This window comes from Arabidopsis thaliana, chromosome 5 (genome assembly GCF_000001735.4).
Source record: "Arabidopsis thaliana chromosome 5, partial sequence".
NCBI lineage: Eukaryota > Viridiplantae > Streptophyta > Magnoliopsida > Brassicales > Brassicaceae > Arabidopsis > Arabidopsis thaliana.
Genome location: NC_003076.8, coordinates 5,122,200 through 5,144,609, shown reverse-complemented (window position 1 = coordinate 5,144,609; position 22,410 = coordinate 5,122,200). Strand labels below are relative to the sequence as shown.

The following is a 22,410-nucleotide window of genomic DNA, read 5'->3' as shown; positions in this document are numbered from 1 at the left end:
TCAGTTCCAGTGAGTGACTGGATCTTATAAAAAAAAACTCAAATTCAAAATTATCCGATCTGATTCTATGGCTGAGACATTCAAGATCCGAAAACTGGAGATCTCCGATAAGAGAAAAGGATTCATCGAGCTTCTAGGTCAACTAACCGTCACCGGATCAGTAACAGACGAAGAATTCGATCGGCGATTCGAAGAAATCAGATCGTATGGTGACGACCACGTGATCTGCGTGATCGAAGAAGAAACTTCGGGAAAAATCGCTGCTACGGGTAGTGTGATGATAGAGAAGAAGTTTCTGAGGAATTGCGGTAAAGCTGGGCACATTGAAGACGTTGTTGTGGATTCAAGGTTTCGCGGGAAACAGCTGGGGAAGAAAGTTGTTGAGTTTCTTATGGATCATTGCAAATCAATGGGTTGCTATAAGGTGATTCTAGATTGTAGTGTGGAGAACAAAGTGTTCTATGAGAAATGTGGGATGAGTAATAAATCGATTCAAATGTCTAAGTACTTCGATTAAACGTTCATCATGATGATGATGATGATCTTTTGTTTTCTTGTTTTGAATTCGCCATTTTAATGATAGAAGTTTTTTCGAGTTTCGATGATTACACAGAGGACTAATGATAGACTAAACAACACAAAAGCTTTAGACTTTGAAAAGTTAATGATACCTATGATAAACAGATATATCTGGTGAATCCAAATCAAGACAAATCTCCACCGCTTGATTGCCAAAGATTGATGATGTCTGTAGCTTGGTTAAGGAGGAAGACACGATGAAGCTCAGAGATCCAAGGCTTGCTCTCTAACAAAGTTTTGAGCTCTTCCCAAGCATCTTTCCTAGGCCAGAAGTAGTATGGACTAAGTGGGATTGTTCCAAATCCTGGAATCATATGGTCTAATGCAACTCCTATGTCCTTTTGCATCCATACAAACTTCAGTACCACCTTTGGTTTCTCTAGCGGCTTCACTAACACACGCATCTTCTTCTGCAATATAAGATGACGATAACAAGGGAAGAATCATACATCTCTACTTCCTTTCACAAAAGTTTTCACAATGAAGCAACATAAGGGAGGTTTAACACTAGCACACACTGCCTCTTCTACCACAATTAAATAGATGGAGACAATACATTTGGTTTACCACATTTTCGTTCAAATGACAAAAAAAGGCTGCAACTTTGTCTAACAAGCTTATAACCCCAATTTGTTCCAAGAGAAGTTTTTTGACGATGACTGACCTTTCCAAGTGGCGGAGATTCAGATTCTGGTAGTTCATGAGAGAAGGTAAGATTGGAGGGGGGATATGCGAATATTCCGGGATTGATACAGGAGTGTCTCGCCGGAATTTGACCCTGATTCCAAGTAGAGCACGAAAGCGATGGTCGAGAAGAGGGTTTGAGCTTCGTCGATAGAGAGATATGAGCTATGGGTTTCGAAGAGAGCTTCTGAGAAGGTGAAGCTGTTCTGAACCCAAAAGAAGCACTCTGATTTGCTTGAACCGCCATTTCAGCTGCGTTTGAAGCTTCTAAGCGAGCAATTTTATTTTGAGAGACCGGGGAAAGCAAAAACACAGGTTTTGCGATTTTCTGGTCGGGTCGGGTCGGATCGAATCAAACGGGTTTTGTAATTTGAAGTGTCAAATAATAATTAGATTTAATATTTTATGTTCATCCATTTCTGTGGCTCCAACTTATACAATTTGACGATAATATGAGTTAGATTCAATATTTTCATGACATTTGTTTTCAAGTTTCTTCTTGCAAATAGATCGAAAGTAAGATTAAAGACAAGGGAATAGTAGCACATTTGCATATTCAAAAATCCAAACAAACCCTGCAATAGTAGTAGCAGTGAACCTTTTTTGGCTTTTACAAAACATCAGTCTTTTTTAACTTCCTCAAAGCTAAGCAAGCATGTCATAATCATCCAATGTGTCATTGTACTCAAGAACCTTTCGTTTAATCTTGGATGAATCAACCCAAGTGATGAAATCTTCCATGTTCCGAGTTACTAAGAAAGCTGGATCAGTAATTGTTTCTGGTCCTACACGAACGTGTCCTTGCTCTATGTATGTCACAGCTTCTTTGTGGTGCTCTGCAAACTTCAGGTGAACCAGCACAGTAGATAGCCTACGCCTGCAAATAAAAAAAAAGAACCGATATGAGGCAAACGAAATGAGAACATTTGGCTATCAAGGGTTTAAGTAACTGCCTATATAGGCTCTTGCATATACTCTTACCTACAGAAGGATGAAACTGATAACCGCTCAGTTAGAGTCAAGCTTTTCCTAGTCGGTATAACACCCATGTTATATCTGCCGTTTCAAGCGTACATGTAAGAAACACAAGTCAGTCAGCCATTAAGAGAACAAGTTTTCTCATTGCAGAGTGGAACTACGCAATCAACAAGTTTCAGTAGGATGGCTCTTTTTCCCTATACAATAAGCCTATATTATATAGTAACTTAGCTCTATGTAGAAGCTATTCAAGAAACAGATTCTGAAAGAAACCCATTAGATCACACATTTTACCAGGATGAATTCAACCTCTAATGGATTTCAAACCAACGGTCCTAAAATCTATATAGAAGCATAAGGACCCCCAATTTTAATTATCTCTAAAAGTGGTTAACAAGAAAAACAACAGGAGGTCTCTAAGATAAGATCGGTGTAAAAAACTGCAGAAAATGATCAAGTCTCATGTTCTACGACCTAAATCTAGAGAAAACAAAGAACCATTGCTTGTAATAAGCTCTATACTTGAACAAACTGGTATATATATTTAAAAAACTCACAGCTTCTCCAAAAGCATATCAGTCATCTGAATACGAAAAGGATCTGCTGGATCCATTTGTTTCATTATATTCGTCAGTTTCTGCACCATCCTACACAATCCTGAATACCTGCCCAAAAGAAAAAACATTCTCAAGAATCAGAAAAAGACCATTGTTCATCACAAAACACTCGAACCAGAAGAAGAAGAATAAGTAGAACAGAGCTTTAAGAGCAAATAAAGGTACCAACTTTTTGTAATCATCACGAGAGCCCATGTGGTATCGATACGTAATCTCGTTTTCCCGATGGTTACCTTCTCTTTTCCATTCTAAGAAATTTACTTTCTTTATAAGCTTCTTCTCGTGATACTTGAGCTTTCTCATCTCGGACGGTACTGATGATATGCAAATTATACGAAATTAGGGTTTATTTGTCCAATAATTCAGATTTGAAATCCTGAATAATCATAAACCCTTGAACATTCTAATGGGAACAACATAGGATTTATCAATCTCTGTACAATTAGTCTATGAGTAAAATTGAAGTAGTTTACCTGAGAGAGATTAATCGGCGCGGGATAGAGTAAGGATGAAGAAATAATCGGCGATGAGGTTCTTGGGTTTGAGCTGAAAGAAAATGCTGGAGAGGCTTAAACCCTAATTGGCAGAGGAGTAGTAATTCAGAAACCCTAATCGAAGGAGAGGAAGTCAGATAAATCCGACGGTCCCTATCCTCTGTTTGATTGTAACTTGTAAGGCCTTAGCATAACTAAATCTTGTTGAGTTGAGCCTTTTAAACTTCTCATTATGGGCCTGAGAAGCCCATGTAGATTTTACCTTAATTATGGGACTAGACTAGGAAACGGATTTACTAAGGGTGCTTTGAATGCAAAATCAATTCGCTACGTTAAAAAAGATTATTTGGAAGTTCTAAGCATAAACAAGCATCAAATCCATTGGAAGCAAAATATATAGTTTTACTACATACTATGCAATGGAAGTAATTGTATGTGAGGTCGCATGGAAGTGATTGTAAAGCATTGGATGATCTTCTCTATTATCGATCGGAAAATGCAGCTAATAAGGGACCCTTGATTGATATAATTGACAAACGGGTGATCTATAGGTTAAAAGAATTAAGTTTTATAGAAAGTAATAAAGGGTCCCAATTATATTACACTTGTTACACAAAATGCATAATCTACTAGAACTCTCGATAACGACCAAAATTTCAAATCCAATGCACACGTATATACATACACGCATGCGCACGAATGGGCTTAAAAGTTTAGAGTGTTAAGATGATTGAGCCACCGACACCGAGTTTCGTGGGGATATATAATAATTGTTGATTTCCCTTTTTTCACTATATATTTTGCGTTTAAGCTATCTTCAAAGTTATTGGTTTCTTTACCAATACGTGTTTGTTTGTTCTATTTCAAGCAAAAACATAATCGCAGAAACGTCTCCTTTATTTGTTTTGTTCTTTTCTTAATTCTGAATACTTGTGTGTAAGTTTTGAAATATAAATATATCGTTAATGCTTTGTTCTGTTACTTTACCTTTCTATTAATATCAAGTAACTTTTAGGACGAAGATGTTCATTTAATGTTACTTAAAATACGTAAGCATTAAAATTTGTGAATTGCAATTTTGATTAAATATATAGACTGAAATAGAAATGACCCATTTGATTAAAACTACAGATATTTACACGCTTTTCTCTCTGTTTTCTTCTTAAACTCTTCGTTGAAATGACAATTACAGTTATAGAAAAATCTTAAAACTCTTAGATTTTTTCCATTGGAGAAATGTATTCGTATTTAGAAAAATAAATCATTAAGTTCCGACAGCAGTGTAATGTCCGATGTCGGTGGAATGTATATGGTCATAGAAAATAACGTACATTAATTCGCTCAATAAGTAACTCATCTCTAATCAAATTCTTCTATCGTCAAGTGAAAAGAAATAAATACTGAATTACATTGGAGATGCTTTCAAGTCATTACGTGACAATTGGCCTTTACTTAAATTTCCAATATTTATCAATCGATGTTACACGCACGATTTGATATAAATAACAATCATTTTCGAATAGCAAACATGAAGGAGATTGATCTAGATTTTTGGACCGAACATCGTCTATATATTGATATATATTGGCTGATATAATGCTGTGTTTTAAAACAATAACCTGTTCATAACCTCACATCTACACGTGTATCTTTTTAAATTGTCTTCACGAATGACAAAAGAAAACAAATCATTCAATTTGATCTTTCATTGTTTCTAAACTTGGCCGGCGAGCGAGATCATTGCTTAAAGCTTTATTAAACTGCCGCTACAGCTAGACATCGTGGTTAGTCACTTTCACATGTTTAATGAATGAGTTTTTTTAAACTAAAAAAATAAAAATAAATTAAATCTGTTAAATCAGAAAATTTAGTTGATAGGTTTGAAATTTCAATTTTTTTTTTACTTCCTCAAATTTTATGATGTAATAGGCGACATATTTATATTTGTTTTATATATAATGGATAGGAAAAAAAAATTATCAGTTGATTTACCAACGATTTGAAAATAGTATAATGAATGTATATATATATACTTGATAAAAACATCTACGAGACTACGAGTGTTTGTTGGCTTGTGTACTTTCTTATAAAGAACCATATCTAGATTGATTTTCTTGATTTTAAAATATTTAGAGGTACATTAAAAAAACTTGTATATTTCTAGAGAGACTACTGAAAATTTATTAAAATATTATAAATTGAATATCACCAAAATCTAATTTATATTTTAAAACTCATAAATAAATAGAATGTGATTTTAGCCAATTTTGTAAAATAAAATATGAACAAGACAAAGTTGTGGTTAATATTTTTCTTAAAAACTATGAACAAGACAAAATTGTGATAAAATTTGAAAAGCAAATAAAACAAATCCAATTTTAAAAGACCATCTTCTATTAATGGCTGCTTTTATAAAAAGTTTAAAATGTATCTATTTATGTTGGTTACTTGGTTCATGACGAAACATATTAATTCCTTCTTATGTATTCATCCATTTGTTTCCTATAAATATCCTTAGATCCAATTTTCACCCTAAAAAAAAAAAACATACTAAAAAATGCTCAATCTTTTCTTCTCTCAAAATTATACATAATGCTTCTTTTAAATATACTCATTATCATACTGTCGAAATTTCGAATAACATAATGCTGAAAATGTTAGTTCAGTCGGCTCGGGGCCAGATTTATACCATACTTCAGTCGAAATCAAGGTAACAAAGCTAGCTTAAGTTTTGATCTAATGTTTTGGACCTTTTTATCGTTTAATTCTTTTTAATCAATAAACATAATACACTTCCACATACTTTTCTATATTTTATTTTAGATTGACAAATGACAACTGTGAGCAATAAATAGAGTTGGTCCATCCATATATATTTAATTATTATATAGTATATTGTAGGCCTACTTTTTTATTTTATTTATTTGCCAAATATTCAATATTTATTTGGATCTCTCTTTGTCATTGCTGTCACAAAACGAGCGATCCACAAGTCTAGAATATGCCCTTTTGAACAATTTTTTAATTTTATTTTTATAAAGAACCGACAGAAAATGAATCTTGCCGTATTAATTTCCATTTATCGATAAATTTATTTTATTAGTTAACTCAAATAAAATTTAATTTCGTTTTTCAACCAATCTTGAAAATGATTGGGTTAACACATATTTATGTATGTTAAATATGTAATTTGATTTTATTTTCTTGTCAAATACTTTCTGGAAGTTAACTTGTGGATTAGTTTTGCTTAATGACAGAGTTAGTCTAGGGGCAACCTGCTAATGTGGTTTAGATATAACTGAAACTCTGTTATTTAACTTCCAAATATATTAATTTATCCCTCTGGAAAATAAAACTTAAAAAATAGCTTGAATGTATTTGGTCAACCAAAATTCAAATTTGTACCTTGTTTAAGTTATCCAAAATACATATAAGTGTATGTATATAACTATACATATCCACTAATAGCAAAATAATACAATGTATTTTATAAATTTAATTAAAGGTCTACTTTGGCTCTGTATCAAAAAATATATTTTAAATTGCAAAGAATATTACAAAAAATATTTCTCTGTAAAAAAAAAGTTTATAAATGACACTCCAGTTTTTGCCGACAAAAAAGAAGAAACCTAAAGACTGCTTCTTTTTTTTTTCCTCCTTGGTAGAAAAAAGTTCTGAAATTTGCACATTCTTGTCTCTTTTTTTCTCCACACCGAAATCTTCTCCCTATTTCTCCGACGTCCTTCTTCTTCCTTCTCCGGTCAACACCGACCGGTTCTCCACGGAGACTCTCGTCTCCCATTTTTTTTTTTGTACGGCTACTTTGATCGATCGCCATTGCTGAATTTCAAAGCCTTCTCTGTGTCATTTTTTCTGTAACTGGAAGTGTGAGCTTCCATCAATTGAGAGTTGAAAGTTGACTCTTAATTAAAACCTGAGAGAGAGAGAGAGATTCTTCTTTTATTTAATAGAGCAAGATCTGGGTTTTAGTCAGATTATTAAGTCGAGATCATCGTGGGCTACTTTAAAACTAAAAATCTGGGTTTTTCGAGGTGTGATTAATGCTCACAGATTTGTGTGGAGATTACATTTTCTCTGAGTGTTATTAGAGAGGATAATTAAAAGCTTGAGCACCAAACCTATTATATTGTTTCATTCCTGTCCTTTTAAATCTGCAGTCTTTTAAGCTGTGGTTAGTTTTTCCAGGCTTACCCTTTAAGTGTTCGATGAAATTCCTCTGAGGGGTTTTGGGAACTGTGAGAATCTTCTGTGAGAGTGGGGTTGGTGGGTGATATAGAAAAATGTGTAAAATGGAGAAGTTTCTTTACCACAGGAAACTATGGGAGATGAATGTTAAGCTTTTAGGAGAGAGCAAAGTTGAGAAACTCAAGAACTCTTTTGTTTCGAGGCCTCGTATGAGCTTATGGATGATTCGTGCTGTTACTGTATTGTTGCTTTGGAGCTGTTTTGTTCATTTGATGGCTTTGGGAGAGATGTGGGGACCAAGATTGTTTAAAGGTTGGCCTTCTTGTTTCAATCACCATCAACTGTCCACTGCCGCAGAGATGACGTCTCTTCCTACCAAAATTGCTCTTCCACCTAAAAGTAAGTTCTTTTGAGAACATTGATTGATGAAATTTGTGGTTGAATCGGATAATGTACCTTACTTGGTCTTGGAGATGAATCTGGAAACTAAGCTCTTTGTTTTTTCTTCTCAGGGGTATATGTGAACAATGGTTATCTTATGGTTTCCTGCAATGGAGGACTCAATCAAATGCGAGCAGCTGTAAGATGATAACTAAACCATTGGAAATAACATCTCTTTACAAGGTTTCATCTTCTAGTGATAGATTTGCTTACTTTGTTTTTCGTCTACTTTCTACAGATATGTGATATGGTAACCGTTGCAAGATACATGAATGTTACACTTATTGTGCCGGAGCTTGACAAGACCTCTTTTTGGAACGATCCAAGGTATGTATCTCACTTGAAGCTTCTTTGTGAACTCTGTTTTTTTTTATTTTCCGATTCAACAATCTCTTACAATGTTTTCTTCTTCGGGGCAGTGAGTTTAAAGACATATTCGATGTGGATCACTTCATAAGTTCGTTAAGAGATGAAGTTCGGATACTCAAAGAGTTACCTCCAAGGCTTAAGAAAAGGGTTGAGCTTGGAGTGTACCACGAAATGCCTCCTATTAGTTGGTCAAACATGTCTTACTACCAAAATCAGGTTAGTCATCCAAGTTTGGTCTTTTTGTTCGAGATTAGTCTTCACTATGGTTTTTATACCTAAATCAGTTTGCTAATTCTTTTCAAACTAAATAATATCTGGATACAGATTCTTCCACTGGTGAAAAAACATAAGGTTTTACATCTGAACAGAACGGATACCCGACTTGCTAATAATGGACTGCCTGTGGAGGTTCAGAAGCTGAGGTGCCGAGTAAATTTCAATGGGCTTAAGTTTACTCCTCAGATTGAGGAATTAGGTAGACGAGTAGTCAAGATTCTGAGAGAGAAAGGTCCCTTTCTTGTCCTGCATCTCAGATATGAGATGGATATGTTAGCATTTTCTGGTTGTTCACATGGTTGCAACCCCGAGGAAGAAGAAGAACTAACAAGAATGAGGTATAAAAAATCCCCGAAAAATCTTCCTGCTTTTGTTCCGACTTTGATGGATCTATTGATGTAAATTCTCTTTGTTTGCAGATATGCTTATCCATGGTGGAAAGAGAAAGTCATAAACTCTGAGCTGAAGAGGAAAGATGGCCTTTGCCCTTTAACTCCTGAGGAAACCGCTCTCACTCTGACCGCGTTGGGTATTGACCGAAATGTTCAAATTTACATAGCTGCTGGAGAAATCTATGGTGGTCAAAGGCGGATGAAGGCTTTAACAGACGCTTTTCCAAATGTGGTAAGTAGGTCATTTCAGCCTCTGCAATTTTTTCAAACTTATATCTTCCATTGACTCCATTATCTTAACTAACTCAGGTCCGGAAAGAAACCCTACTCGAATCCTCTGATCTGGATTTTTGCCGGAACCATTCATCTCAAATGGCTGCACTTGATTACCTAGTGGCACTTGAGAGCGACATATTTGTTCCAACCAATGATGGGAACATGGCAAGAGTTGTTGAAGGTCATCGCAGGTGAAATACCGTTATCTTTCTTCTTCTTTCTTCCCATATTTATCATCCCGAGGCTGACACCATTTTTTCCAGATTCTTGGGGTTCAAGAAGACAATCCAGCTGAATAGGAGGTTCCTAGTTAAGCTGATAGATGAGTATACTGAAGGATTGTTGAGTTGGGATGTATTTTCATCCACGGTGAAGGCATTTCACTCTACTCGAATGGGAAGCCCTAAGAGACGGTTAGTGATTCCCAATAGACCCAAGGAAGAAGACTACTTCTACGCCAACCCACAAGAATGTCTGCAGCTGTTAGATGAACCATTGAGAGTCATTTGAGAATGTGACTCCACCACTGGCGAGAGAACAGCTTGAAAGAGGAATTTACAGTGAGTTTTACAGATTGAAGTTATTTAGTGTTCTTGGTGTAGAGATTTCTGAAAGAGCTTCCATGGATGGAGATTAGAATGTTGATTAAAGCTTACACTGTAAAGTTTGGCATCCATGGCCTTGCCAGTTTTGTTAGCTAAATAATAAGTGCCATTTTGTGTAATTAAACCTTGGTTACAGATATATATTTTTCATATTATTTTTTTCTCTCTTGATAAAATCAATCCCAATATGTTTTACATAAAAAAGATAAAAAAAACTCTATAGCTAAAATGGCATTATCAGATTGCTCAATTAACATTGCTCTACTTCTTAGAATCGGTTATAGCAGCTAGGTGTCTGAGAGTATTTTATTTAAATAAAAATTTCGTAATATTTTCAAGCGATTTTGCCTAGATAAAGACATTATAAATAACAAAAACAGAAAAGAAAATACAATACTACACAAAATCTTAAATTTAGATTTTCAACTGAAATTTTATTACTTTTTGTATCCATCTTTTTAAAAATTATGTTTATTTTTTGTCAACTTTTAGTTATGAAATTTGTGACTATTATTATATTGGTTTAGTATAAGATCACTAATTTTCACCAACTTATTCAATATGCTCCACTACCTACCTAAACACCTAGAGTGGAATCAGCTCCTCTTATATATTGGTTAGTGCAAGATCACTAAATTTTCACCTATTTAATATGTTGAAACTACTTTGGGTTCAAAAGTTCAAAGCCAACCAAAACACTTCCATTTTTGCAATCATTTTGAGAAGTGATAGAGCAAGTGGAAAATGACCCTAACTCACTAACCCATGATGTTCATTTCAAATTTATTTTAAGAAGATCAAACCATTATTATATCTCGAGAAAATACAGATTATTTAAAGAGCATGAATATATGTAGTCTCAAGTGTATTCGAGTGATCCAAGAGAGAAAATAACTATTATGATAATTATACAAGTGCTCCAAGATATATTCAATAGGGTTTAAATATATCAAGGGGTGATCCAAGAAATTCTACTTCGTCGGCTACTCATCAAATTTCGTAGAGGTTCTTGATCTTATCGACACTATAATCATCTCCTTGCAAATACAACAATATTTCAGTATGATTATTGGTTTCTTTAAAGGATTTTACATCGCTATTACAAGTTATGTGACATGATGTTTTAGCTGTTTCGATATGTCTCCAAAGTTTTTCTTTGTTTTGTTTTTTTGTCAACAACTCCCTTTAATTGCTTATTGATTGAATATTAATATTGTTGGATCCACCGAGACACATAGCTTTCGCAGCACAACAAGTACACAAAAAAGTTGATGAAGATACCATTATTAATTAATGGTTTCAAAATATAGGTGTCTATTGTTTATGAAGTAGTACTTAGTGAACTTGTAATTCCTTCTTCTTACAAACTTTTTAGATTAGTGTTATGACTATTATGATGATGATGGTATGAATGATGCTATAACGTTGGTAATGATTTTTCGGATTGAAAAGTACACAAAAACTTAACCCAAAAATAAGAACTAGATATATCTTTTGTTAAGAGTCTTTATAACATAACCTCAAATTTTTGTTGTTGTTGTCAGCAAGCAAAAACTCTTTTCTTTTTGCAGAAGAGGGAGAAATCTTACTTTTGAGACTCATGTGGTAATATGTACAAAAAGACTTACTCCTAAAGTAAAGAGTTACTATGTTGTTGCAATGTTCCTCTCTTGATGATTCTCTTCCTTAACACCAGCCAATAACCCTAACTCAACATGCTGATCCTTAATCCTGCTCATAACCCTTGACAGATCTTCCTCATAACCAACACCAAACGATGAAGACATCGTGTCCTGTCTTCTTCCTCGAGACCGACTTTGTTTGATCTTTAGTATGAACTGTGTTACTTCTCCAATAGATGGTCTTTTTCTTGGTGTCTTATGCACACACCTGTTTGCAATCTTCGCCAGTAACCTCACTTCTTCAATGCTTGCGTTTCCCACTAGTTTCTGATCGAGTATTTCGTCGATACCATCTGGACTCATCGAAGCCTGATCATCAGAAAAACAGAATCATTGATCTCACAATCACTCACTGAGTTTTGGTTCGATTTGGGTTTTAATTTCAGATTTTTGGGTTATTCGGTTTGGTTGCATAGACCAGGGATTTTAACTTACCAGGTTGATGTATTCCATCAGATTCTGTTGGGGATGGATTGCAGTAATGAGCTCAAGAATGATGACACCGAAACTGTAAATGTCGCTCTTCATCGTGTATTTGTTAGTCGAAATGTATGTTGGATCCATGTAGCCGTGAGTACCCTTCAATCCGGAAGTCATTCTATCTAAAACCATCTCTTTCGACAACCCGAAATCCGCGACCTATACCAACAAGAAAAAAAAAAAACCAAAATTTTATAAGGTTTAACCAAACAGTTTTGAGTAAGCGTATTAAATATTTGCTCTCTTACCTTAGCTCTCATGGAATGATCTAACAAAATGTTTGCTGACTTAAGATCACGGTGAATAACTGGCGGTACGGCCCCTTCGTGAAGGTATTCAATGCCGTGGGAGATGTCAAGAGCGATTTGAAGCCGCTCTTCCCAATTCAAGACTTGCATTCCTTCACCTGAAAAGTAAAGTAGAAAATCTTGTGATTAATTTCTTGCTGCGTCTTATATTGATAGAAGAAAACAAAGGACGACTCACCGCCATACAAAAGATTCTCCAAACTTCCATTACTCATGAACTCATAGATCAACATCCGGTGACTTTTATCGACACAGTATCCTGTCAAGTTCACAAGATTCCGGTGATGCAGTCTCCCAAGTAAAGATACCTGGAAACAAGAAACCAATACTGCTCTGTTATCTCCATTGTGCATGGACCAGGGAAATGAGTGGATCTGTACACTTACCTCGGTTTGAAACTCTCTGTCTCCTTGACTTGAATTAGAGCCATGAACTTTCGCTGCAGCTAATTCTCCATTGGGCATAACCGCTTTGTAGACAGGACCAAAAGATCCTTGTCCTAGAACGGTTGTGAAATTTTGTGTTGCTTTCTGAATATCCCTAAAGAAGTTTCAGACCATAAGCTACAACAACCCAATAACAAATTCACGCAAACTAAAGCTTCAGACTGAATACTCACTTGTAGTTATATCTAGGTATGCCGGATGCAGATACAGTGAGATCTTTGGTGTGGTTGTTCCACCATGGCTGATGTTGAGTTGGTGCTCCATTCTCAGGTGGCTGTGACGATTCTGTGTTTGCTCTATCATCAGGGATTACTACACCTCTTTTAGCAGTGTGAACAGGTAGAGTCGGGGAATTCTGTTCATTAGCGCATCGCCTGAGGTGAGAGCGGCCATAGTACCATTTTATGGCGAAGAACAAAAGCAGAGCGAGCAAGAGACCAAGTGCAAGCCCAACCGAGATGCCAATCACCACCAAATCACTTCTATTCACCATTTTGATATCATTTTTCAAACCAGAAGGGAATTGAATCTAAAAATGGAATCTTTTGTTTCTGAAAAACCGTTCCTACAAAAAATTCAAAAGCAAGGTTTTGCATCATGAAGCATTACACACATTATTACTAGACATACAATTCCAACTCCATCTAGACATTGTACTCCATGTTCAGTAAACTAGCAAACCAAGGTTAAATCATTGGTGAGACACTAAACGAAGCTACTCAGTGATTTATACAAAAGACAAGGACAAGCAACAAAAACATTTTCACACATCACAAGCATAGGATCATCACTGAATTAACTCAATAACAAAAGCTTCTCAAAGATTCAATTTTTTCCTTCTTTGAATTCTAACCGAAATTGGATCGAGATCTCCATGATAAACCAAAGATCCCACTTTTGGTTTGCTAGAAGATACCCTAGAGCTAACACGCAACTATATTCGCAGAGAATCAAAGCCCAAAATCACAAATTGTTCTGTAACACTAGTAAAACCAACTAATCAAGATAGAAATCAAGTGGGTTCGATCAAATCTCGAAATAAGAAGGAAAAACACCCAGAAGCCTTTTTTACCAACCAAGAGAATTGCAAAATCAAAATCCTAGGAGCAGCATAAAGCCATTGAACATTCTTAAACACTTACCTAACCAGGCGAAAGCGTAAGCAAAGATCTAAGGTTTTGATCTTTTAGTGTTGCCTTCTCCTTCTTCCTCCGCTTTGAAACAAAGTCAAATCTACATGAGGACCTCGTCCATAAAGTAAACTGATGAACAAAGAAACAGAGCTAACTCCAACATTTTTTTCTTCCTCCTTTTTTTTTTTTGGTCCGAAAGAATATTTGTTCGCTTTAAAAGCGCGTTTAATAAAATCATTTTATTCTGAAATATTTAATTTGTAACTATTACTTTTTGGTAGGCTTAATACTTTTTAGCATTATAAATTTAGCCCATATATTATTCACATTTTATCTTTACTAAAATAGTATCTTCTAATAATTTTATCCTTTAAGCTATTTTGTTTAGTTCACATGTGATATTTTAAGCTCTCTTGCACAGTTGTTTAACTAATTTTGATACAAAATGAGAGTTATTGCTAAACCATGGAGTTTATATTACCTTTTTATTTGTTTAGGTGAATGATTTGAACTTTTGAAGCATGACCCAAAGACATAAAAATGAAGAAAAAAGTTGTACTTCAAGTTGGTATGCAAAATGATAATAAATAATTGAGTTTTCTTATTCGATATAGTTCAGAACTGACGACTTGACCAAATCCAACTTGGTTTGCTTTATTTTTTTCATCAAAATATATACAAGTAATGTATGTCCACATTTAATTCCAAAAAAGTTAGAGAAATGTCATAAAACTATGTTTTTGTTAACGTATTCTCGTGTGAAATGTAATTCAAAGTAATTAACACTACTTCCATGACAAAACACTTTTATCCTACTATATTATTTGGGAAATACATTTTAAATATAACCTTATTTTTTTAAGTAATTACATAGGTATGCCATTAGAAATAAAATTTAAAGAGTAAATTAATTCATCTCTTTAAAAATTAAAAAGTCAAATACTAATTTAATTAATTAAATTTCATTAAAAAATGAAATACATTATTAATTTCCAAAAAATTAACCAATTAAAATCAACAAATTAGATTTGATATCTAAATTATCATATTAATTTTTTATTAATTATTATAGTTCACCTCTCATCTTTATATGATTCTATTTTTGCGAAAAAATAATATCATCGTTATAAAAAAATAATTAGAGTTTTTTCGCATATGCCATAATTTAAACTTTTAAAAACGAATATAAACTGTTCAATACATGAAAAAATATTATAACGGGTCAAAAATAGATTTAAGAAAATTTATTACTAAGTACTGGGTCATAATTTAAATATTATATTCAATTTCATGCATATTATTTTAAGAATTTATAATCTTATATACAACAATAATTAATAACATATTAGATTTTTTTATGTGTATGATGTGATTCAATTTTTAATACAAGCTGGAAAATCCTAGAATTGACGGGTTTAAATCGATATTAATATAAGATGGTATATTACAGGTGAAACTCTAAAATTAACAATCAAAATACAAGTGTATAATTTTAAACACTAAACAATATAAATAATATCAAGAAAACATATACAACTCGCATTTTACTATATATTTAAAATCAAATAAAATAATATCATATAATTAATATTTTGGATATTAAATTAATGTTTGGGTTTTTGAATACTCTTTTTAGATAACGGGTAATTTCCGGTCCAATCGGATATCCACGGGTTTACTAAAACTCTACCCAATAAGGAAATTTCCTAAAATTTTAACCCGCCCTAACCCGATTTTTTGGTTCGAGTATTGAGTTGGTTATCGGGTCCGTTTTTTCGTCAGCCCTATTAAAGATAATCTAATATAGGCCCCAATTAGGTCCACAAATATAACCAAAATACTATACAAAAACTAATTCTAAATTAGACCAAAAATTAGATCCTCTAATACAAAGGAAACATGTTTCTTACCAAAATAACTTCTATACAAATTTTACACATTTACTTAAAACTACATATGTTGTATTTATTATAACAATAACATTTTTAAACAAAGTCAATCTAATGCATTATATGTAAATAGTAAAACATTGAAAAATATTATGGCATCACTTTTATACTATACTATTTCTTATGTAATTCAAACAAAGTATACAATTTAATTTATACAAAATATTAATGTCCGTGCTGTATAACACGGGTTATGATCTAGTTTTCCGATCTATTTAAGAAGTACAAAGAATGATAAAACAATATTTATATACAAGTATATGTAAGTGGAATATACTAATTTCGAAAATTTTAAATATCTCCAAAACAATGAGATTTTTTTTTAAATCTCAAAAAATACAAGCACTCCAAATAGTTGATAAAGTCTTTGTATAAGTAATATACTAATATTCAGCATTACAGGATACGTCCATTTTATGATTTTACCAAACTTATTAAACTACTAATTGAAAGAACAATAGAACAAGGGTCAATTAGTGACGATTACGCACGCCATTGTGAACCGGAGTTCTTTTCCTCGGCTTTACTGGTGAAGGATATTCGTGCTCCATCAGACGATCAACCTCTTCCTCTAAATCTGTTGATATTGAATCTTTCAACGATCTCGCTGCATTTTTTGTTTCAATCGGTTCCAGAGATATCAACTGCGGAAAATAGACCAAATCTAAGAAGAAGATATTGATGATGATTCATTTTTAAAATTGTTCCAATATGGATAGCTGAATCAACGTTGATTCTCTGACAAATAACTGAATCCTAAAATGAAAATGATCAAACATAAAACCAAATATTAATTTAACTCAAAACTTTCGATATGTGTCATTACCTTTCGTGCTATCAAGAGATCTCCATTTCTCGAACCGCCTACATTTATAAATATAATTGTTAAGACTACAGGTCTTAAAATAAAATTTGTAACTCACTAACATATTTAAAGTTTTATTCTAAAACGATGGATCTTGTGAGAATGCAACAATTACATAAATGCATGTACGAAGAGAAGAAACATATATCATATTCAAGGATATTAGAACCATGCAAGTAAACAGTATATGTATATGCATCTTCATCATCATCATCATCATCAACATCAACATCATATGACCATCAAAAGAATGAGTAGATTCAAACCTCGAGGCCCTTGAAGAAGATAAATGACGAAGCAAAACCCTAAAACGAGGGTCATTAACTTCAAACTCGTCTTCTTCATATTATATCCTTGGTCGTTTGTACTGAAAAGTAGTTGCGTTGCTTTTGTAAAGTATTTATCAGTTCTTCAATACTTGACCTTGATTTCGATATTATACAAATATAGGGATGTTATAGAATTTGTAGAAACAAGAGGCTAGCTAGGGTTTTCCGACAAAAAGATACTTCTCCTTGGTAATTGCAAAGGAGGTTTATTAACTAAAGAAGTATTTTATTGAGAAACTAAAACATCATCCATATTCCACATAACTGTTTCGAAAAACTGGAGACATTTTTCACGATAGGAAATTGCTTTTTCATTTATTTCGAATCAACTCTTGTTTCATTTGGGAATGATTATTTGCAGTCACACATATTTTCTTGAAATATTTCCGAGTTGATATATAAATTTCAAAGCTATCTTTATAATGAAAAGCTTGATTAGTTGCTTGATTGAAAACTAATAACATTGGTTGCTTAGGGTTTCTAAATAAGTCTGATCTTTTTTGTTTTTGTATTTTACCCAAGAAAGATCCCTTGACCATCGATTTGCTAAATGATATGCTTTGTTGGACCATTTCTAATGAAATATATTGTACCTTATTATTGTAGTGACATCGAAATTGATATATTCTTTTTGAGACACGAGGACGAGTTCTCCGATTCTGGTCCGTTCCTTGAAAACCTTCACAAATTTAATACTTTTGTTATAAAAAATAATCCTACTATGCATTTAACTAACGTTTTCAAATGATACTCTAGCTGTTAATATTCGTAGGAAGTACAAAATACTAATCCCAAATGATATTAACTAATGAAACATAGATGGATCATGAAAATTCACCTAAACCCGAAGATTCAGCCCTCAAATAAGGGCCCATTACACTAGCTACATCCATCCGGTTATCATAAACTATAAGCCGGTTTAGACACATCTGAAAAACCATCATTACATAACAGAGTGGTCACTTTTATATTTCAATCAGAATTCAGAAGCTATGAGCAAAACCATCAATGACTAGTAAACATATTTACGAAATAAGGAGGTTTAGAGGTTGGCTTTTTCTTAAAGCTGTCTCTATCAAAAAGAAGACGAATAGAGTAAGAAAATAAAAGAAGCAGTAAATGAGAAAAAGAAAAAATACAAATCTTTCAGAACAGTAACAGTTAACCACTACACTCCATGAGATCATTTACCACGACCAGTTCCTCTGAACCAAACACGGTCTCTTATGTCACGTAACCATGTCTCTTTCTATATCACCATAAAGATATGTAGTAGCGTTGTTTTCTTCATAAGCTTATCTCAAAGAACTCAAAACAGAGAAAGAGATAAAGATAGTAACCAAGCATGAAAAGTTTGTTGATTTGTCTTGTGTTGTTAGAGCTTGTCTGGTTAGGCAATGGCCAATCTAGAGATCATCAACCTCTTGCTCCAGCTTTCTTTGTCTTTGGAGATTCTTTAGTTGATAGTGGAAACAACAATTACATTCCAACTCTTGCACGAGCTAATTATTTCCCTTATGGAATTGATTTTGGCTTCCCCACTGGTCGTTTCTGCAATGGCCGTACCGTTGTTGATTATGGAGGTACAGCTAAAGACTAAAGATCATAATATTGGTTTCACAATTTTTAACTTAACTTTCTCACAATTTTGTCGTAATGTAGCAACGTACCTCGGCTTGCCATTGGTGCCACCATACTTATCTCCTTTATCCATTGGGCAAAATGCCTTACGAGGGGTTAACTACGCATCTGCAGCAGCTGGGATTTTAGATGAAACCGGTCGACATTATGTGAGGGTCAAGCAACTTAAACTCTTTCATAATAAAGATTTTAAAACCTTTTCTTCTTCTTACATATAGGTTCATTTACCTCTGTTTTTCCAGGGAGCAAGAACTACATTTAATGGACAGATATCGCAGTTTGAGATTACGATCGAGTTACGCCTCCGGCGTTTCTTTCAAAACCCTGCAGATCTGAGAAAGTATCTTGCAAAATCGATAATTGGGATCAATATAGGAAGCAATGACTATATCAACAACTACCTTATGCCTGAGAGATACTCCACCAGCCAAACCTACAGTGGAGAAGATTATGCAGATCTCTTGATCAAGACTCTCTCAGCTCAAATATCCGTAAGTCAATGATCTTTTATGACTCTCCCATCATCTCTTAGTACAAAATTGACAATAGTGATGCAGATATTCATCTCATACTCAGAAAGTGAAAACTGTGTTCTTTTACAAACATTTTGCAGAGACTATACAACTTAGGTGCAAGAAAAATGGTGTTAGCTGGGTCAGGACCATTAGGTTGCATACCTAGTCAGCTATCTATGGTAACTGGCAACAACACCAGCGGGTGTGTGACAAAAATCAACAATATGGTTTCAATGTTCAATAGCCGTCTGAAAGATCTAGCAAATACTCTCAACACAACTCTGCCAGGATCTTTCTTTGTCTATCAAAACGTCTTTGATCTATTTCATGATATGGTTGTGAATCCTTCTAGATATGGTAAAATGACCTCAATCCCTATTTATAAGGGTTTACTCTTATTTCTATATATCAGTACTGAGTTTTAGTTCTTCTTTTTGCAGGTCTTGTAGTATCAAACGAAGCGTGCTGCGGTAACGGGAGATATGGAGGAGCCTTAACATGCCTTCCATTGCAGCAACCTTGCTTGGATAGGAATCAATATGTCTTTTGGGATGCATTTCATCCAACAGAAACTGCCAACAAAATAATAGCTCACAATACCTTCAGCAAGTCTGCAAACTACTCCTACCCTATCAGTGTCTATGAATTAGCTAAATTGTAGAGAAATGTATCTCAAAGCTAGATTACCTCCCCATTTCAAGAGTCTCCTCGGTTTTCTAGTTTCTAGTTAGAAGACATTAAGTATGGGATTTGTATGTACCAATTGCCCAAATGTTTAAGATCACATCTATATTCCAATGTTATAACTTAAAACTTTCTCATTCTCATAAGTGTTAGCCAACAAGATATTCTTGAACTAGCAGTCACTATTTGCAAAGAGAAGCTTAAATTTACGATATAGAAAAGGAAAATTCAGCACAGGAAACTAAAATTAAGTGTATATATATTTCACGCGGACGAGACAGGGGATATTGAGAAAGTTTTCATATCGAGTGAATGCTAATTTACAGAAAGCTAGAAACAAGTTTATCTTACAGTTTTTCTCCTCGATATTGTTAACCATTGGTGAAGCATATCATTGCTGACCAGGTCTTCATTAACACTGAAGGTACACATCAAACCCTCTTTGATTTCATATTTCTGACATGTTTTGCTGGCGAACTTGTAAGTTTTCAAGAATGATGTGAGACAGACGATAACTTATTGTTCAGAGGACAGATGCATCAAATCTTGGCTCATAAAAGCACACTTGGCTGTTGCATGACTGAAGAGCACAACCGGAAATCCAAGACCAAATTTTCTTATCCACATTGTATAGAAGACCTTTTCCTTGATTCCAAGACGTAAAGCAGATCAAATTATCTTGTCCAAAACACTCGAACCTCTCAGCCGAAAGTCTCAGAAGTGCTCGGAAGTACTTTGGTGGCATTCTACTTATCTCTACCCAAGAGACCTTTGTGTGATCAAGCTCCCATATTCTCATGCTTTGGAGAGTACTGTAGAGGCCAATCCTTCCCACGAGAAACAATCTCTTCTGAGTTCCAGCAACTAAGTAACCATCCAACAAAGATCTCGGGAATTTAGCTGGAATGTGTTCCCATTGCCCTGAATCAAGCCGATACATCATCAAACCAAGAGGCGAAAGAGTTTCTAGATATAACCGGGAATCACAATAAGCCATTTTCGAGGAGCATAAGTTCACCGCAGGCATTATCTGATGTAAGGACCATTTGTCAGTTTTGGAATCATAAACTTCAGTAGGAAGTGACTTATCCCCGTATATATCACTTGTGGCTATGACTTTGAACGATTTGTCTGAGCGATCCACGACCATAATCAATTGCCTTTGTTGGTTATAGTGCATACTCGGTAGAGTCCTCCAACTCTGCATCAGAGGATTGCATACTAAAGTTCTGAAAGTTAGACCATCAAGACCCGAAAAACAAACGAGACCACCTGAAGAACCAACCAACCAAAAAGCCCATGGAGGCAAAAACGTGAATGGAATTTTGTACCATGTCTTCAATGGCAAACTAAAAACTGAGCATTGCGGAATCTGCGGCGAGTTCTTCCAGAAAGTGAGAAGACAAGGCCCATGAGATGACACATTTGAGTGAAACTTGAGAAAACTATTATCCTGAAGAATCAAGTTCCATTTTTTACAAACAGACCGGATTCGAAATATCATAAACGGTGGAACCCTAGCTAAAATCTCATTGAGCAAATCCTCTGGAAGCATTGCCCATATACCATCTTCCATCTGCACATCAGCAACAACTTGTTTACCAAATGAAGCAACTGTTTCTTCCTCTAGACCACGAGGCTTCGTCTTCACCACTTTCTGCCTAGAAGGACTCGTGTTTCTCGACCCAACTCGACCTAAAGGACTAGTATTTCTCGACCCAGAACCCTTCAATGGTGAAACTTGCTTCGATGAAGTACTACTCTCTTCGTCTCCATTCTTAGCAGATGCAGAGCAAGCCAACGAATTTCCAGAATCCAATGACTTTTCCACACTACCCATTAGCAATCCCCAAAATCCTAAACGCTCCATTCAAACTCAAATCCAAACCATTAGCTATATAGACGACTTAGATCCCCAAAACCCAACGAAGATCACTCGATCATCGACCAAACAGAAGTATCAGATCCTCGAGCAAAAAACCCAGCAGAAGAACAACGAAGTGGCCACAAAGGAACTCAAAACTCAGGTAGAAATCAATCGGAAGCTACGCAATCAGCTAGCCTGGAGTTGGAGCAAAGATTCGAACTTTGGATCAGTAATTAGTAATTTACCTCAACATATTATGCAACAAGCTTCGTCCTTTTTAGTAACACGAAGAAGAGAGAGATAGAGAGAGAGACCTAATACAATTTCTTTGTAGCTTCAGTTCCGAGGAAAGGAAACAAATCAGGCTTGTTACTTCTCAGACAAAAGTTAAGGGGTTAAATGGTAATATATTAAAACTATGAGGTGGAAACGATCAAATTTGGAGCGAATAATCAGGTGTGAGTTATCATTGGTGAAACACAACTAGCAACCCAACCACTAGTCGACACATCCCAAGAAAAATAGATTTTTAGTCCAAATTTATTTACAAATAATAGACTAGAATAATTATTATTAACACAAATTGATATTGTT

General features: G+C 34.5%; 9 protein-coding genes across 14 annotated transcripts; 3 read left to right on the top strand and 6 right to left on the bottom strand.

Annotated features, from left to right (window-relative positions):
• Positions 1-3: 3 nt before the first annotated feature.
• On the bottom strand, positions 4-1,620 carry PSRP3/2 (Ribosomal protein PSRP-3/Ycf65). Its single transcript, NM_121581.3, has 2 exons — positions 1,244-1,620; positions 4-989 (listed from the first exon to the last, which is right to left on the bottom strand). The coding sequence occupies exons 1-2, from the start codon at positions 1,508-1,510 to the stop codon at positions 705-707; spliced, it is 552 nt and encodes a 183-aa protein (NP_197080.1). The 5' UTR covers positions 1,511-1,620; the 3' UTR covers positions 4-704.
• On the top strand, positions 30-519 carry GNA1 (glucose-6-phosphate acetyltransferase 1). The gene has a single exon (NM_121582.2). It carries the CDS (start codon positions 68-70, stop codon positions 515-517), a length of 450 nt encoding a protein of 149 aa, NP_197081.1. The 5' UTR covers positions 30-67; the 3' UTR covers positions 518-519.
• Positions 1,621-1,719: 99 nt separating the features above from the next.
• On the bottom strand, positions 1,720-3,575 carry AT5G15750 (Alpha-L RNA-binding motif/Ribosomal protein S4 family protein). Its single transcript, NM_121580.3, has 5 exons — positions 3,332-3,575; positions 3,028-3,172; positions 2,799-2,906; positions 2,245-2,319; positions 1,720-2,140 (listed from the first exon to the last, which is right to left on the bottom strand). The coding sequence occupies exons 2-5, from the start codon at positions 3,159-3,161 to the stop codon at positions 1,909-1,911; spliced, it is 549 nt and encodes a 182-aa protein (NP_568321.1). The 5' UTR covers positions 3,162-3,172; positions 3,332-3,575; the 3' UTR covers positions 1,720-1,908.
• Positions 3,576-6,851: 3,276 nt separating this feature from the next.
• AT5G15745 (uncharacterized protein) lies at positions 6,852-7,154 on the bottom strand (the record flags this gene model as incomplete). Its single annotated transcript, NM_001343421.1, has 2 exons — positions 6,852-6,870; positions 6,982-7,154. 2 exons carry the CDS (start codon positions 7,152-7,154, stop codon positions 6,852-6,854), a joined length of 192 nt encoding a protein of 63 aa, NP_001332278.1.
• AT5G15740 (O-fucosyltransferase family protein) lies at positions 6,903-10,103 on the top strand. The gene is made up of 8 exons (NM_121579.4): positions 6,903-7,957; positions 8,071-8,138; positions 8,238-8,326; positions 8,419-8,584; positions 8,693-8,982; positions 9,064-9,268; positions 9,346-9,503; positions 9,576-10,103. Exons 1-8 carry the CDS (start codon positions 7,654-7,656, stop codon positions 9,820-9,822), a joined length of 1,527 nt encoding a protein of 508 aa, NP_197078.2. The 5' UTR covers positions 6,903-7,653; the 3' UTR covers positions 9,823-10,103.
• Positions 10,104-11,342: 1,239 nt separating this feature from the next.
• CRLK2 (Protein kinase superfamily protein) lies at positions 11,343-14,161 on the bottom strand. 3 transcript variants are annotated; one of them, NM_001085122.3, is made up of 7 exons: positions 13,976-14,161; positions 13,007-13,398; positions 12,774-12,927; positions 12,566-12,695; positions 12,328-12,485; positions 12,035-12,238; positions 11,343-11,908 (listed from the first exon to the last, which is right to left on the bottom strand). In NM_001085122.3, exons 2-7 carry the CDS (start codon positions 13,324-13,326, stop codon positions 11,564-11,566), a joined length of 1,311 nt encoding a protein of 436 aa, NP_001078591.1. In that variant the 5' UTR covers positions 13,327-13,398; positions 13,976-14,161; the 3' UTR covers positions 11,343-11,563. The 3 variants fall into 3 exon arrangements, with proteins under 3 accessions (NP_001078591.1, NP_001331208.1, NP_568320.1); NM_121578.4 differs by having other exon boundaries at positions 11,423-11,908; positions 12,328-12,479; positions 13,976-14,107; NM_001343420.1 differs by lacking the exon at positions 13,976-14,161 and having other exon boundaries at positions 11,391-11,908; positions 13,007-13,783.
• A 2,030-nt stretch (positions 14,162-16,191) lies between these two features.
• On the bottom strand, positions 16,192-17,235 carry AT5G15725 (uncharacterized protein). Its single transcript, NM_121577.4, has 3 exons — positions 17,047-17,235; positions 16,742-16,779; positions 16,192-16,559 (listed from the first exon to the last, which is right to left on the bottom strand). Exons 1-3 carry the CDS (start codon positions 17,123-17,125, stop codon positions 16,389-16,391), a joined length of 288 nt encoding a protein of 95 aa, NP_568319.1. The 5' UTR covers positions 17,126-17,235; the 3' UTR covers positions 16,192-16,388.
• Positions 17,236-18,123: 888 nt separating this feature from the next.
• GLIP7 (GDSL-motif lipase 7) lies at positions 18,124-20,085 on the top strand. Of its 3 annotated transcripts, NM_121576.2 has the most exons (5): positions 18,124-18,692; positions 18,772-18,899; positions 18,993-19,241; positions 19,364-19,622; positions 19,706-20,085. In NM_121576.2, the coding sequence occupies exons 1-5, from the start codon at positions 18,455-18,457 to the stop codon at positions 19,924-19,926; spliced, it is 1,095 nt and encodes a 364-aa protein (NP_568318.1). In that variant the 5' UTR covers positions 18,124-18,454; the 3' UTR covers positions 19,927-20,085. The 3 variants fall into 3 exon arrangements, with proteins under 3 accessions (NP_568318.1, NP_001332582.1, NP_001332581.1); NM_001343418.1 differs by having other exon boundaries at positions 18,151-18,692; positions 19,364-20,085; NM_001343419.1 differs by having other exon boundaries at positions 18,151-18,899.
• On the bottom strand, positions 19,663-22,182 carry AT5G15710 (Galactose oxidase/kelch repeat superfamily protein). Of its 2 annotated transcripts, NM_001343417.1 has the most exons (2): positions 20,301-22,118; positions 19,663-19,837 (listed from the first exon to the last, which is right to left on the bottom strand). In NM_001343417.1, the coding sequence occupies exon 1, from the start codon at positions 21,817-21,819 to the stop codon at positions 20,473-20,475; it is 1,347 nt and encodes a 448-aa protein (NP_001318570.1). In that variant the 5' UTR covers positions 21,820-22,118; the 3' UTR covers positions 19,663-19,837; positions 20,301-20,472. The 2 variants fall into 2 exon arrangements, with proteins under 2 accessions (NP_001318570.1, NP_197075.1); NM_121575.5 differs by lacking the exon at positions 19,663-19,837 and having other exon boundaries at positions 20,143-22,182.
• Positions 22,183-22,410: the final 228 nt, after the last annotated feature.